The 15,227-nt window shown below is 40.8% G+C and overlaps 1 protein-coding gene across 4 annotated transcripts in view; it reads right to left on the minus strand.

The window, feature by feature from the left end:
- The window catches only part of rbpjl (recombination signal binding protein for immunoglobulin kappa J region like), a 56,334-nt gene that overhangs the window by 11,819 nt on the left and 29,288 nt on the right, over positions 1-15,227 (minus strand). For all 4 annotated transcript variants that reach the window (XM_062978880.1, XM_062978879.1, XM_008110134.3 and 1 more), the window contains exons 4-5: positions 14,146-14,216; positions 9,603-9,718 (exon numbers count right to left, since the gene is read on the minus strand). In XM_062978880.1, the coding sequence (XP_062834950.1) occupies positions 9,603-9,718; positions 14,146-14,216 (187 nt within the window). The remainder of the gene's footprint in view (positions 1-9,602; positions 9,719-14,145; positions 14,217-15,227) is intronic.

The following is a 15,227-nucleotide window of genomic DNA, read 5'->3' on the forward strand; positions in this document are numbered from 1 at the left end:
ACATATGAGGACCCAATAGCTTAACTTCTAAAGCTAACACCAAGACTGAGCAAAATGAAATCCTTTGTTGGATCAATGGGAAGCTTGAGACTTCTTTAGAGGTTAGAATTAAGCCTTACCCCCCCTCCCCAAAGTGATGTAATTGTGCTTCATTTATTAAAACTATCAACAGAGTGTCTTTAAATTATAAGGCAGGAAGACCTTAACAGTATCTGTATTAACTAGATTATAAAGCATCATGTCACACAATTATAGCACTATATTCTGTAGGCTGCAGTCTATAATTCTGGGATTTGAAGTGTGGTGAAATACTAGAGCATGAGGCTGAGAATTCTAAATACCCTTTGATAAACTGTACATTCCAGGAATCCACCTAATTTTGTCTTGATAGTTAAAGTGAAACACAGTACCATAATAATGTTATCAAAAAATCAACCCCCTTTTGTATTTTATTATATCATCCCAGACTGGACACAACACAATTAAAACCTCATTTCTTTCTATAAATAATTTCCGTGATTATTGAGTCCTGTCCTGTCCAGGGCAATATACACCGGATCCAAAGTTATCATATATCATTATTAAAATTGTGTAGTGCTTGTGTGATTTTGGACTATGTGTCCGTCTTGGGAAACAACATTGATTCTTCCAGTGGGTGAGGGGACTTCTTGCTGGGAGACTGATTGCCAGCAACCCCCAGGATCGATCAAGAACTTTATTTATCCACTTAATTGATTTTCCAGATCAAGCTTCACTCTTTACAAAGATATTATTCCAAGCTTCCAAAGTCCATTAGTGCCAAATACCCATTATTTCCAGTCTGGACAATAGAGCCCCCACCCCTCAGAGGTGGGCACAGCAATAGACCTTTAATTTTGAACTCTGCCAATTCCAGCTGCTCTCTCTTGTGTTGTACTTCTCTGTATGGGCTATGTTGGTTCTTTTGGTATTATGCTGTTCTGACATCCTTCTGGCCAGTTGAACAGTTGGATAAACCTTTGTTTCTGATGCCTTCACCCGGTATGTCTCCATGATCCTGACTTCAATGTAGTGGTACTCGCTGGGCATTTATCCTCACTCGCAACTTCTGGTGGTTAGCTGTTTTCAGTAGCAATCATATAGTGTAAGAAGGCCCCTAACCTTGATGGAGTGATCTGACCACAAACAAAGTAGCAAAATTTATTGGGCCCGGTTCTGTTCAACATCTTTATTAACAACTTAGACGAAGGGTTAGAAGGCATGATCATCAAGTTTGCAGACGACACCAAACTGGGAGGGATAGCCAACACTCCAGAAGACAGGAGCAGAATTCAAAATGATCTTGACAGACTAGAGAGATGGGCCGAAACTAACAAAATGAAGTTCAACAGGGACAAATGCAAGATACTTCACTTCGGCAGAAAAAATGGAAATCAAAGATACAGAATGGGGGACGCCTGGCTTGACAGCAGTGTGTGCGAAAAAGACCTTGGAGTCCTCGTGGACAACAAGTTAAACATGAGCCTACAATGTGATGCGGCAGCTAAAAAAGCCAATGGGATTTTGGCCTGCATCAATAGGGGAATAGCGTCTAGATCCAGGGAAGTCATCCTCCCCCTCTATCACACCTGGAATACTGTGTCCAATTTTGGGCACCGCAGTTGAAGGGAGATGTTGACAAGCTGGAAAGCGTCCAGAGGAGGGCGACTAAAATGATTAAGGGTCTGGAGAACAAGCCCTATGAGGAGAGGCTTAAAGAGCTGGGCATGTTTAGCCTGCAGAAGAGAAGGCTGAGAGGAGACATGATAGCCATGTACAAATACGTGAGGGGAAGTCATAGGGAGGAGGGAGCAAGCTTATTTTCTGCTGCCCTGCAGACTAGGACACGGAACAATGGCTTCAAACTACAGGAAAGGAGATTCCACCTGAACATCAGGAAGAACTTCCTCACTGTGAGGGCTGTTCGGCAGTGGAACTCTCTCCCCGAGACTGTGGTGGAGGCTCCTTCTTTGGAAGCTTTTAAGCAGAGGCTGGATGGCCATCTGTCGGGGGTGCTTTGAATGCGATTTCCTGCTTCTTGGCGGGGGGTTGGACTGGATGGCCCATGAGGTCTCTTCCAACTCTACTATTCTATGATTCTATGATTCTATGAATGGGAACTGTGTATGTTGTGTTTGTGTTAAAAATCTAGAAAAAATAATAATATAGAAACAACTTTGTAAGGGATCACTTCATAGGACCGCTTCATACAGAATTGTATCAGCAGGAGCTGCTATTAGCTCAGCTTGTCACCAGGAAGACTGAAATGTGGGAAAATGCAGCCCTTACAAGAAGTCATAATGGTCCTCTTTCAGAGTCCTTTGAGGTTCACTTAAAGGGGAATGTGATTAGAGATGTTATTACAGGTGGAATGAGAAAGTTGGGGATGGGGAAGACTTTATTTATGTTGGGGTTAAGGAAATCCAAATCGAAATTAACATTCACGTGCAATTTACTCAGCACAGTGCAAGGAATCTCCTAGGTTTACAGTTCCCAGTCATCTTGGCGCTCCTTCTGTTCTGATAGGCTTTGCATTCACAATGAGTCAAGCACTGCAAGCACAAAGGTTCTTTCTGTAGCTTCTCTGGCCTGCTCTTGGTTCTTGCATTCTTCCAAGGCTCAAGATAATGCCACAGACATTTTAGTTCTGTAAAAAGGTGCCAAGCTGTCACTCCCACTCTTGAACTTTGGGCACTGTTTAGGATTGAGATTCCACCTCTTTTACTTATCTGCCATTGAAAGAAGGCACTTTCATTTGGCAGCAACAAGCATCAATGTTCATCAGCAGATTCCTACTGCTTTGCAAGCTGTGTAATCCCTGGCAGACCACCGACCACAGCCAGCCAGCTGTGGAAAGACAAAGACAGAAATGAAGACAGATGGTTTTCTTTGAAGTCATTGGGAACCTGACTTTTATTTGGCTTCTATATGACAGAAGATGGTGATGTGAGAGAATAAACAATTGGCTTAAAAGGCAGATGAACCCAAGAATGCTGTAGGTAAACATTAAAAAAAAGAATTGTCCTCTGGAAACTGTTTGGGTGTGGAGGGTCCCATTATATAGTTCAGTCGGTAGGTGGTGCTAGATTTGATGATATTTGAGTGAAGTCAAGACAATTCTATTCTGTTCTTTTTGGAGACGGTCAATGAAGTTCTTGTCTATCTTTCTGATTGGTGTGTTCTGTAAGCATCCCATGATAGATTCCAAGATCCCACATAAGCTGAAACTGCACCTGGGTCCTGACTCAGTGCTCAAAACTGGCAGGCAGGTTGTTATTAGTCTTCTCTATTTGCAGATGAAGGAAGACGGCAAATTACTTATCCCATCCATTATCACTAAAACATTCTTAAAATGAGTTTTAAAAGCACAGTGTGTACTTAGACATTCCCTCCTTGAGTTCAGTGTAGCTTACTCCTAAGTAAATGTAGTAGGATAGACAACATGTAGTCTTTGTTATTTCTGGGAAGGCTAAATGATAATCACTACTCTTTAGCTCTTGTTTATTTAGTACACTTCTGATTGATAATATCTGAGGAGGTTGCACTACATAGGAATCTAGATGACATATTTTCCAGATTATTTTTTGGGTTCAGCCCCCATGTAAAGAGGGAGTTCATATGCCTGCCCCACTGTTGTGAAGCCCATGTACAGAGTGTGTATGTGCTCAGTAAAGACCTGCACACAAGCATGCAATTGCCCAATGAATGTCAATCTGTGAGATAGATGGATCTGTAAATTCATGCTTAATGCATCTTAGGTTGGTACTAAAATGTGTGAAGTGACTGCGCTATGACTACACTGTTAAAATCTGAGTTCTTTTGCTATTAGCCTACGTTCTTTAGTCTAATAACATATTGATGTGTTAACTGCACCCATGCAGGCCTATACCTAACCATACTTCCATTAATATCCTTGGTGGGCAAAGCCCAGATATCACTGTGTGCTGCAGTTCAGCAATTCTAGTGCAATACATTTGCCCAACCCCTGATGTAGATCAGATCTTCTATTTCATTTATAAAAGAAGATGAACAGTAAGTGCAAAATAAATTTCATTGCAGAAGAAGCACAAACAGAAGGTTAAATAAGACTATGATAAATGAAACTTGGTGGATAAGATAAAAAGGCAATACAAGGCCAAATGTTCTAGACATCAACCTAAAATTGGGGCAGAAAACTTGCCCAAAAGAGGTCACGAACTTGCAAAAGGAAACCACTTTTAAACATATTAAAAGTTCTTCACAGAAGATCAAAGCATAACAGGCCATTGCTGACAGTTCTGCAGAAGGAAAATTTAAATAGTTTGAGATGCAAACTTCCAGGGCAATAGAACAAATGACACAATGTCTTGTTGAGGCAGATCCAATGAGCCAGCTGTCGATAGTGCAACAGCCTTGTGTGGGAAGTGAATTGCCGCCTTTTCTTGCCGTTGGAAGGCAGTTGGGATGTCTCCTGTAATGGGTTTTGCACACAAGTGTCTCAATTTCTTCCACCATATATTACCAGGGCATCTGCCAACATGTTGCATGAAGTTAGGCCAGACCTCATCCGAAGGACTGAGTGCCTGTCTATGAACATACTCCTTGTAAATTTCCATTACTTGAATGTGAAAGCCATTCAAGCAACCAAAGGCTATAATCAAAGGCTTTTTAGTCTCTTGAGTAATATGGGCTTGAGCCATGAAGAATCTTCCCCCCATCAAGTTACTAGAAATTTACAATCTAAATGGGTGTTGCCTTTTCCTGTTGAAGGCACTGGTCAATCTCTTTAGGGACTTGTAATTTCCGATACTGGGTCCATTGCTTCAGCAGCCTTTCTGGGTAAGCACACATTAAGATGTCAGATTTGTTGTTTGCCTAAAGTCATATTAATGGTAAATCATTTGGTGTTCCAATGACACCATGTTTTTATAGCAGCTTCCCCCATGTCTTTTTAATCTGATGTTAATATTCTGGTGACTTCTTCCAAAGAGACTCTGTGCATAAGAAATCCAAAAGAGGAAGGAGGGAAAATAGCGCAAGCCTTGTCATGTCAACTTTAGACCACATTCAGATGTAATAACTGATTGTGGAATTTGTCTGGAAAGGTATTTCAAATTAACTTATTCCCCCTATAAAGGCCAGCAAAACTAACTTAATAAAAATTGTTTGAGCCATGTTGGCCTCTATTTAGAAAGAGACATATATGATACATGCTATTTAAAGCAAGTGGGTTACAAAGTGGTACTTATCTCTAGAGGCTTGAATGTCCACTTGCATGTATCAGTCTTTTGATGCTTAACAATTACCAGAGTAGGTTCTTCTCATGATTCATGATGGGATTGGAAGGAAAAGAGGCCCCTTTATTGTGGTGCCTTAATTGTAACACAATTTCTCTATGGAGGTGTGACTGGTACTAATATTATATTCTATTCAATTTGAGTGCCCAGAGGTTTGGAATGAGTTAGCAAGAGTTATCTTATGGTAGTTTATCTGTTTGTTGCTTGTGTCATTTAAATGATTTCTCCCTCCACCTTAATACTGTTTGCACTGGGATTTCCTTCCAGTGTCCACAGCAATTTTATGAGAAGAATTTTCAATTATATTGCATGAGAAAACCAGCCCTGGGTCCTTGGGATGTCTAGTTTACCTGGGCCAGGTCCCCACTCACTGAAGTCTCCTTTTCCCCTCTTTTTTCTTCCTCTTTCCCCCTCCTTTCCTTCCTTTCTTCCTCCCTCTCTTCCTTTCTTTCTCTTTTCCTCCCTCTTTTCCTTGCTTTCCCCTTTTTCCTTCCTCACATTTTGTCCCCTTTCCTCCTTTTCTTCCACTCTGCCTTCCTTCCTTCCCCTTTTTCCTCTGGGAAGTCTGGCTTGTTAAAGGTACTTTGGAAAACTGTGTCTTTCATGTATATAATTTGCCCTAAACACTCCATGTATTTTCCTATGTATTCCTATTTTGCCTATATGTTGTGTTAACCTAATATTTTATGCTCCTGAGATCCCCATTCCTTCCCTTTGAGGGAAACCTTGTTCCTGAACCCAAAGATGTCTTGCATCCCACACAATTGCATAGCCTGGGGAAAAGAAACCAAGCTGGGAATTTTCTCATCAATTCCCAGCCTCACCCATCTCTTGGATTTCATCTGGACATTGTAGCACAATAGCTTACCCGGGCAGGACAATCACCTCTCCCTGCCCTCTGGAGAAAAACCAGTTTCACCACTCTGTGCCTTTGATGAATGGGACCTCTCGCATCGGAAGGAAATCAGCATTTCTACAGCCAAAACCCATCCTCTGTTATTTTTGCATGATTGTATTAATATATGATGTTTTGTTTCTTTGGGATCTGGAACCGCCAGATCAGCCCCCTGATGGGCCATGCCATGTTCATCTCATAAGACAGTAGCATTCTTGGGTAGAGCCAGAAGATGTCCTCAATCACTTTGTTATTTTTCCTGTTCAGTAAAAGGAACCCCATTTATCAACACTTAATCATCCCTTGTTCCCAGCCCACACTGGCCAGTGAGCCAAGCCCCTCTCTGTGACTGGTCAGAATTAGAGGCTTGGCTGCAGCCTGCCAGCTTGTGTATAAAAGGGGCTGTGAAACTGTATTCTGTATGCTATCTACTTTGTGAATGTATCACTAGCTAGCATCTTATCTGCAGATAATAAAATCTTCCTTGGCTGAAAATCTCCTTACCTCCTTCAATTGGGCCTAATCTGTTTGCTCGCCATAGCAGGGACTCACTCAAAATGGGCAGCTCAGGCAAATTACTTGCTTGGGTTTCTGCCAACAGGCATTTCCCTAGTCTCACTGCCAGGGGTTGCCTCCTAAAATGGGGCCAACAATGAGATCCCCCCCCCACCCCAATTTCTCTTAACTCCCTGCATTTCCCCCTTTTAACTGTAAAAAGCGACTTGCCTTCAGGAGTGACAATTCACCCTTTACAAAGGCAACATACACCACATAACATTAAAATGCATTTTTTTAAACTAAAGATGGACTTCACATAACTCCCAGTACCAAGTTTAAAACATATGTTGGCATTTTGGGCAGTCCATGCAACCTGAGGGTCTGAGGGACAAACAATTAGTCCTTAAAACCACAGCTTCCTGCCACTCTGGTAAGATCATAATTCTTAGTTGTTCCCCCCATTTGCAGTTTTGCACTCTTCAAAGTGCATCTGAAATGCAGAGATGCATTTAATGTTACATCTAGTTTGTCCCTGAGTTGAAATAAACCTCTATATTGCTCAGCATAATACAGGACAGATGGAAAGGCAGATTTCCAGCCACACTCTATGCAGAATGAATGAGGATCAGACTGGCTGGGTTGCATTCAAAACATGCTGCTTGTTCTCTTCTAACCTGCACACCTCTTGTCATGCACAATGGGTCGGAGCTGAGAAAGGTTGTTTAGGTCATTGCACAGCCCAGAATTCCCCAACCATCAGAGGCAGAGGCCTGTTAAGTGTGGAGTTCTAGAAGCTAGAATTTCACAAGTAATTTTTCCAAGTCCTGTCTGCTGGGAGACCATCCATGCTGCAGAATTATAGCAGTCTGATACCACTTTAACTGCCATAGCAAAACCCAAATGAATCCTGGGGTATGTAGTCTGTTCAGGAACCAGAACTCTCTGACAGAGAAGCGTAAATATCTTAAATTCCAGAATTCCATAAGCATTGAGGTATGGCAGTTAATGTGGGGTCAAACTGCCATAATTTTGCAATGTGGATTCAGCCATAGACACAGTATTATCTAATGCATGTGGAAGGTAAATGTTTGGGTTTCTGTTTTCTTTCCCTGCACTGTGGAATCTTGTGCAGTATTGTACACATAATACCTCCACCTGCTGGATGAGGATGACTGCTCTTCAGTGCCTGGTAGCAATAATTCCCTTTAAGCTTTTTGGTTTGTAGGATGTTATTATATGATTTTGAGGCTATGACTTGTCTTAATGTTCACCACAGAACTACAATTCAATGAAATGTTCTGCATCTTTTCATAATGGCTGACAAGGCCATATTTACTTGTTTCATTGTGCACTGCTAGGAATACACAAATTTCTACGGTGAACGGTATGTATGAGATGTAAAAAATATTCACTCAATGTAAAATGCTTCAAAAATAGTATGTGTAGGGCAGGGCACACACAAACCAATGAACATTAAACACTTTAATATCACACTGAGTTAAAATGGTAAGCATATGTATTGGATTAGGCATGCGTTTCACTCTCCTTTAGAAATTAATGTATTTTTTCTGGATCATATCCCAAATCACTGGAAATTTCAGAAGGCAGGAAAAAAGCAGCAGTTTTTGGAAGAATGAACATAAAAATCCTAAATGGCAATAGAGTAGCCATATGGCTTGCTATACAGAAGACAAGGCCTTATTTGAAGGGTCTGAAGAAGAGAATTCCCTGTTTGAAGCCACCGTCTAACTGACTGTCTATCCAGTCCAAATTATTTAAGAATAAAGAACTATTAAGAAGGGAGTGCAAGAGTTTTGGAATTATCCACCAGTAGTTAACAGGCATATTGGACGCCTGGTTACAGTCAATCCTTGTGTGTTGAGATGTGTTGAATATCTATTTGACTTCCAGTCATGAATTTGCATAAGTATAAATTGACAGGAACAGATTTTATATAACCCTGTGCTCCTTTTCTGGTAGTGAATTTCATAGATTCATAAAGTTGGAAGAGATCATAAGGACCATTTAGTCCAACCCTCTGCCATGCATCAAAGCACTCCTGACAGACAACAATCCAGCCTTTTTAAAAAACACTTCCAGAAAAGGAGACTCTATCACGCTCAGAGGCAGCATATTCCACTGTCAAACAGCTTTTACTGTCAGGAAGTTCTTCCTAATGTTTTGGTGGCATCTTTTTTCCTTCAGTTTGAATCTATTCCCTACAACCCCATCACATTGCCAAATTTCCCTGTCAGGCACTTCACTTACGCAGTCAGCACAGAGCCCATCAGATCCCATCATATGACACACAGCTTCCGGCAAGGCTCCGTGCTGGCTACATTGTTAAAGTGTTCTACAATGGGGAACTCCGAACTTGGGAAACTACCCATGTTCAGATTGAAAATGCTGGGGGCGGTGCAGGGGCAAGCTGGAAATGTACACTTCTTGGCGTGTGATGGGTAGACAAGCGATGTAGGTGATGCAGGGTGCTGGCGACAGAATCGCCCCACTGCCCCACAATTTGGCCAGCTGCCCTACAGATTTCCCACATTAAGGACCTTCATGTGATGAGGTCCATAGTCTCTTGAGCAGCAAGAAAACAAACAGGGTCCATCGTCAATATGATAGTCTTTCAAATATTTAAACATGGCTAACATCCCCCCTCTCAACCTTCCCTTCTCCAGTCTAAACATACCCAGCTTCCTAAGCCACTCCTTATAGGACTTGCCTTCCAGACGTTTCATCATTTTGGTAGACTCATATTCAGCTATTTCCTTTTTTTTTTTGGCTGATAAAAAGGCAGGTCAGAATACCCCTTAGCTCGGAGATCTAGATTTAGAAAATGTAGCACAGTAAATACTTTCTACAAATCCTGTCTAATGTGGCCTCCAACAGGGCCACATTAGTCAGCTTACCTTGGAGTCTGGTTGTTCTTCAAAGTTTAGCTTCTGGGACTCCACATGGCTGTTGCCCATGCTGTCAAGTCCTATGTACCCACATACCTTGGAACTGCTCTCTGTTAGATCTTTGGCTGGTGAAAGAAAAGAAGTAATTGCAACAAATCCAGAAGGCATGAAACACAAGTCATTCACTCCTGGGTTGTTTTCATGCTTGCACTATTATTTACTTCACTTCTATCCCGCTCTTCTCACCCCGCAGGGGACTCAGACTGCACTATGTGAAAGGGGGAAACTGTGGGTATTTATGCATATTTTATTATATTTACAGTGTCCTGTTCTTCCATCAGAACTGAAGGCAGGTGTATATACAGATGTTGAGCAGGCTCATATAGCTTCAGCAAAAGTGTTGTTAGGGAGCTTTTTGTTTTACTTCCTTTAACATTAAGGATTTTATCACACAAGGTTGGCAAAGCAGAACTGCAGCAGGAGAAGGATGTCTGCTATCTTTGGGACAATTGAAATAATAAGTAATGCAATTAGCACATTTTAAATACAGTAGTAACATTCCAAGCTGTGGCATAATCAAATTCTAGGTCAATTCTTTGTTCTCCCTCAATAATGTACAAATTTGTGTGGAAGCCAATGTGGGGGACAGAATGGAAGATGGAACATTCAGCATCCCAACTTATTGATTGATTGATTTAAAACAAATTAATTTTACTACAGTTCCTCCCCTTCCTTCTCTTTCTTGGTTGCTGGCTCCCCTGCATTGTATGCACTGCTCAACATCCCAAAAAGAGGCACTACAAGAAAGCCAGTCATGTAACTCTACTCCCATTGCCCAAATTGAATCAAAACATATAAGCTCATGTAATAAAATGAATTTTCTCTGAGAGAGTTTTGAACTTAAAGAAATGGATTTCTGCTAGGCAGATTGCTTTTAAACATCAATATACTATAACTGACCACTGTAAAGATCTGAAAGATCTTATCTTCTCACTCAGCCCTTTGAAAATTGGGTGCAATTTTCTAGAAACTATCAAATTCTATTCCTTTCCTACAACTGTGTAATTATGGTTTATATTTGAAGCTTTACTATCACTCTGTACTGCATCTGATAAAGTGGGTTTAAACCCATTAAAGCACATGTCTTTATCTTCTTTTCTGGAGATTTTAAAGCTTTTATTATATCTTTTGCATGGTAACTCTATGATTCTATGATTGTGCAGATTTGCAAGTTCTCTTCCTCCTAATACCATGGAAGAGAACTGAGGAAAAAGAACAGATTCATGCTACCTATTTTATTACATTGTGCAATTGGACTGAAGCAACTGTTTTGTCTTATGAATGTACAGTAGAACATTAGTTGATTAGACCTGATGCTCATATATATCATGTAGTTTCCCACTTAACTCTATTAAGCCCCAGTGAAAGGTATCCAGTAGTAAACTGTCCTGTATCTGCATGTTTCATATTTGTACACATTATCAACCAGATCATCCATGTCCAAATGATGCCTGATAACTATCCAAGATTTCTAACTATCGCAAAGTTTATTTGAGGTCAGAACATTTCAGGTTTTCTCCCCATCTCAAAAGAGAATATGAAGTCCCCTATAACTCAGTGTATATATTCAGATCTCAAGTTTTAAAAGCAATGCTAGTGTTGGTATCACAATCAGCTAACTCTGGCCCTTGATGTGTCAGCAAATCTTAAGACTGTAAAACCCTTTCTTTGGTCTCTGGACACATTTTCTGTAGCTGGCACCACAAATTGCAGCCCAACAGTTCCAGGCAGTTTTGTGGTGTTTTTTCAGGCCACCCTTGAGGTGTGGATTACTCTGTGCCCACTATAGTTAATACTGTCAAGTCTCACAGGAAAGAGAGGCCAACATAAACTGTGATCTGTATACATACTTCTTCTCTAGATTCTTTGATTCTTCTTGATGACCTTTTGCCAAGACTGATCAGAAAAAACATGGTCAGGCTTAGGCTAAGTGAAGGAAGTACAAGCACTAACTGTGCATGGCTTAGATCAAGGACAGCCAACTTATGGCCTTCCAGGTGTTGCTGGAATTCAGTTCCCATACCATTAACTTTGCTGGATAGGATTGATAAATGCAAAAATCCAGTAGCAGGCAGCTGGAAGAATTGAGAAGTCAAGACTAGACAACTTTGGCTGGATGGCAGTAAATAGGAGAATAATGCAAATCTTACGACCTCATTACATTAACCTCTTCACATGGGCATTTTAGCCCAGTTTTGCCACTTTGTTTTGCAGCTTGGACGGGGTTTACCGTGTGCCATCACGGCAGAGGATAAAAGAGACAGAGGTCCAGGTTAAAACCATTGCTTTCCATGGGATCCTATTGATCTGCATCAAACCCCAGAGGATACAAGAGGCAGCGATCTAAGTTAAAACCATTGCTTCCTATGTTGTTCTGCATCGAACCTCATAGGATACAAGAGATTGCTGATGATTGGGCAATGAAACCAGATGGGAAACCATAATAGTTCCCATCACACCTGTTTTTCGGTTGTAAAGATGTAAGTAAAATTTTATAAGATGTACGGTAGGAACTCTAAACACGATTGTTGGCCTGTGTCCAGCGTTCCCTCCTTTCAGGACATTTCAGCCTCTTTTCAGCCCTGGAACATGTGTTGAGCTCCACGCCTCTCCATGTTAGAAAAGAGGCTGAAATGTCCTACGAGGGTGAAATTTCTCAATGTGATGAGGTTGATTGCTGGAGTTCCCTTCTTTCAGGACACTTCTACTTCTTTTTAACCATGGAGGGCTATGTATGACTGCCAGAAGTAGTTTAACTCATGTGATGGGCTCAGTGCCCCTCCATGTTTGCATAGTGGTTGAAGTGTACTATGACTGGGAAATTTGTGATAAAGTGGTTAATCTTTGTAACCAAATTTGCCAAGGGCCCTGGCCCTTGAGCACTCTAACTGGAGGTCAGCTGTGACCAGCAGTGCTGCAGAATTCAAAGAGGCACGAATGGAGGGCTTAAGGGAGAAATGTGCCAAGAGGAAGGTGCGTCAAGCCAACCCTGACCAAGACCACCTTCCACCTGGAAATTGATGTCTTTGCCATGGAAGAACATGCGGGTCAAGAATAGGCCTTCACAGCCATCTACACATCCACCGCCAGACACTACACTTGGAGGACCATCATCCTCAGTCTATGAAGGATCGCCTAATTAACTAAGTAGTAAGTAAGTAAACCATGCATATAAAGAGGAATAAATTAATTTGCACCTCAAAGTTGTACAATTTCAAAGAAAGCTCTGCTTGCTTTTTCACCATTGTGGCTATATGGCTAGATGGATAAGGCCAGGAATAACACATATATCACTTGAGGTAAGCGAACACCACTCTACTAACTCATATATGATTTATAAGTAGTTATTAAAATTTAATTAAAGGAAGTGTTACTTTGTTTCTTTCATAAGTCTTCATTCTATTGCTGTTAAATTTTTCAGCTTTGAAATTCTTAGAGCTGAACATAAGAGTAAATCCTACTGTATGAACAGCCGTGTGAGAGCTGCATCAACAGAATAAAAAACACAGATATGCAAATAGATGCATATTAAGAAATACGTACTTTAGTTCAGATTATAGCAGGCGACAAGAGTGGCTTGTGGACCACTGGGGAGTCTCTGTGTAGCCCAACATCATTTTTGGGCCTCACAGAGTCCCCCAGTATCCATGCACTGCTGCACTGCATAAAAGGTGGTTTTCTGGGGGTAATATCAGGAATGCTATGGAGATGTAGCCACACAATATACATAAATCTCACATGGCCAGGATCTTGGAAATATTTTTTCCATTTAGCTGAAACCAGATTGGCAAGAAAGGTTGGTGTTGATCAGCTGAGAAATATTTATGAAATTGATTATGATATTCACTTGTATATTAAACCATGGGGATATATGGGATGTTGGAACTGTGAAGGAATTCTAATCATAATTTTGTTTTCTCATCCTAGAAGTAAAGAACACAATTAATGGAGTCTGAGGTAAAAATTGTAGTGGCCACTTTGGATGGCACTAGTCATCACTATGGTTAAAATGTTGGCTCTCTGCCCTGGTTCTGAAAACCTAGAACCTTGGTGTATCTACATTACAAAGTTACAGAAATCTGATACCACTTAAAATGTCATGGTTTCATCCATGGGAATTGTAGTCCCGCTCTCTTCTGCTAGAGCAATGGTTCTCAACCTGTGGATCCCCAGATGTTTTGGCTTACAACTCCCAGAAATCCCAGCCAGTTTATCAGCTGTTAGGATTTCTGAGAGTTGAAGGCCAAAACATCTGGAGACCCACAGATTGAGAACCACTGTACTAGAGATATAATGCACACATTCTAAGTACCTTCTCAAACTACAAATCTCGTAATTGAGCCATGAAAGTTTACATGGGGTAATTGTTATCATGGTGTAGTGTAAGTTCTCTTTTTGTCACTGGAGGCTGAAATGTGCTCCTCTCATCCCCTGTGGAATGAATTCAGTCAGCAATATAAGGAACATCGTATGGCTTCCACCTGGATCATACCTTTAATCTCTTCCTTCTTTTCTTTCCAGCCTGGTCCAGTGAGGTAAACACAAGGTGGTGGGCAGAAAAACCTGTCAATAAAATCAAATATTTAATTAGTTGAGCAATCTCTGAGTTTTTATTTCTCTGGAGAACTCCAGACCAAAATATGTCTCATTATTTTATGAATGATATCAAATTTAACTCTGAAAAAAAATCTTATTCGTGTTTACCTCTTATTTCATTTACATATTTCTCAAAATGGGAAAAATCATTTTACTGTCAAGAAACTGATGCTGAAGAGCTTTTTGTCCAGTGTCAATCAGTAGTTCGCCTGAACTTTGAATGTAGATGAAAGGACAATACATCCTGTTAAATCTGCCTTTCAGCTAGATCCTCATCATATGTAATGTGTGATGATGAAATATAAATTGGTATATCATTTTGAAAATCAGAAACACATTTCTAAAAGCAGAGACCTTGAATTGGAGAGACAAGCTACTACACTATCAGCAATGACTTCAGAAAGAACATAGATTCTTGTTATCCTTCAATGATTCCTTCTCCAACTACCACAATAGCTAGAATCTAGTTGGTGAACCAGAGCCTTTCAATTAGATGCTGAATGGTGAGGTAACACATAGCTAATTAGAAATAAAGTCAATTGCTTCAATAGGACTTAGACCCAAGATCTACTATAGTGTGATTGGATGGTGCGATTGGTATAATCACAGATCAGAGCTCAGAAAACCGTTTGAAGTACAACTCCCAGAATCCCCCAACTTGTCATGTATTAATCTCAACCACCAACTTTTCTAAGTTATGTCACTGCTTAAAGCATTGCCTGAACAATCACAATCAGTCCATCCATCCATCAAAGTGCCTTCCCTTTCACTGGGCACAGACATCCTCCAAGTAGATTACAACCATACAACAACTATTGGACATTTTTTGGCAAAGGAGAGGAACTGGTGGTCTTTCACACATTACTGGACCACAACTTTCATCTCCCAACACAGCCAGTAGTGAGAGATGCAGTCTGTAGCATGATACTTTCCTGGTTCCTGATCTATAAGGTGAAAATACCAATACTGCCTTACTGA

The sequence above is a fragment of the Anolis carolinensis genome, chromosome 4 (assembly GCF_035594765.1).
Source record: "Anolis carolinensis isolate JA03-04 chromosome 4, rAnoCar3.1.pri, whole genome shotgun sequence".
Taxonomy (NCBI): Eukaryota; Metazoa; Chordata; class Lepidosauria; order Squamata; family Dactyloidae; genus Anolis; species Anolis carolinensis.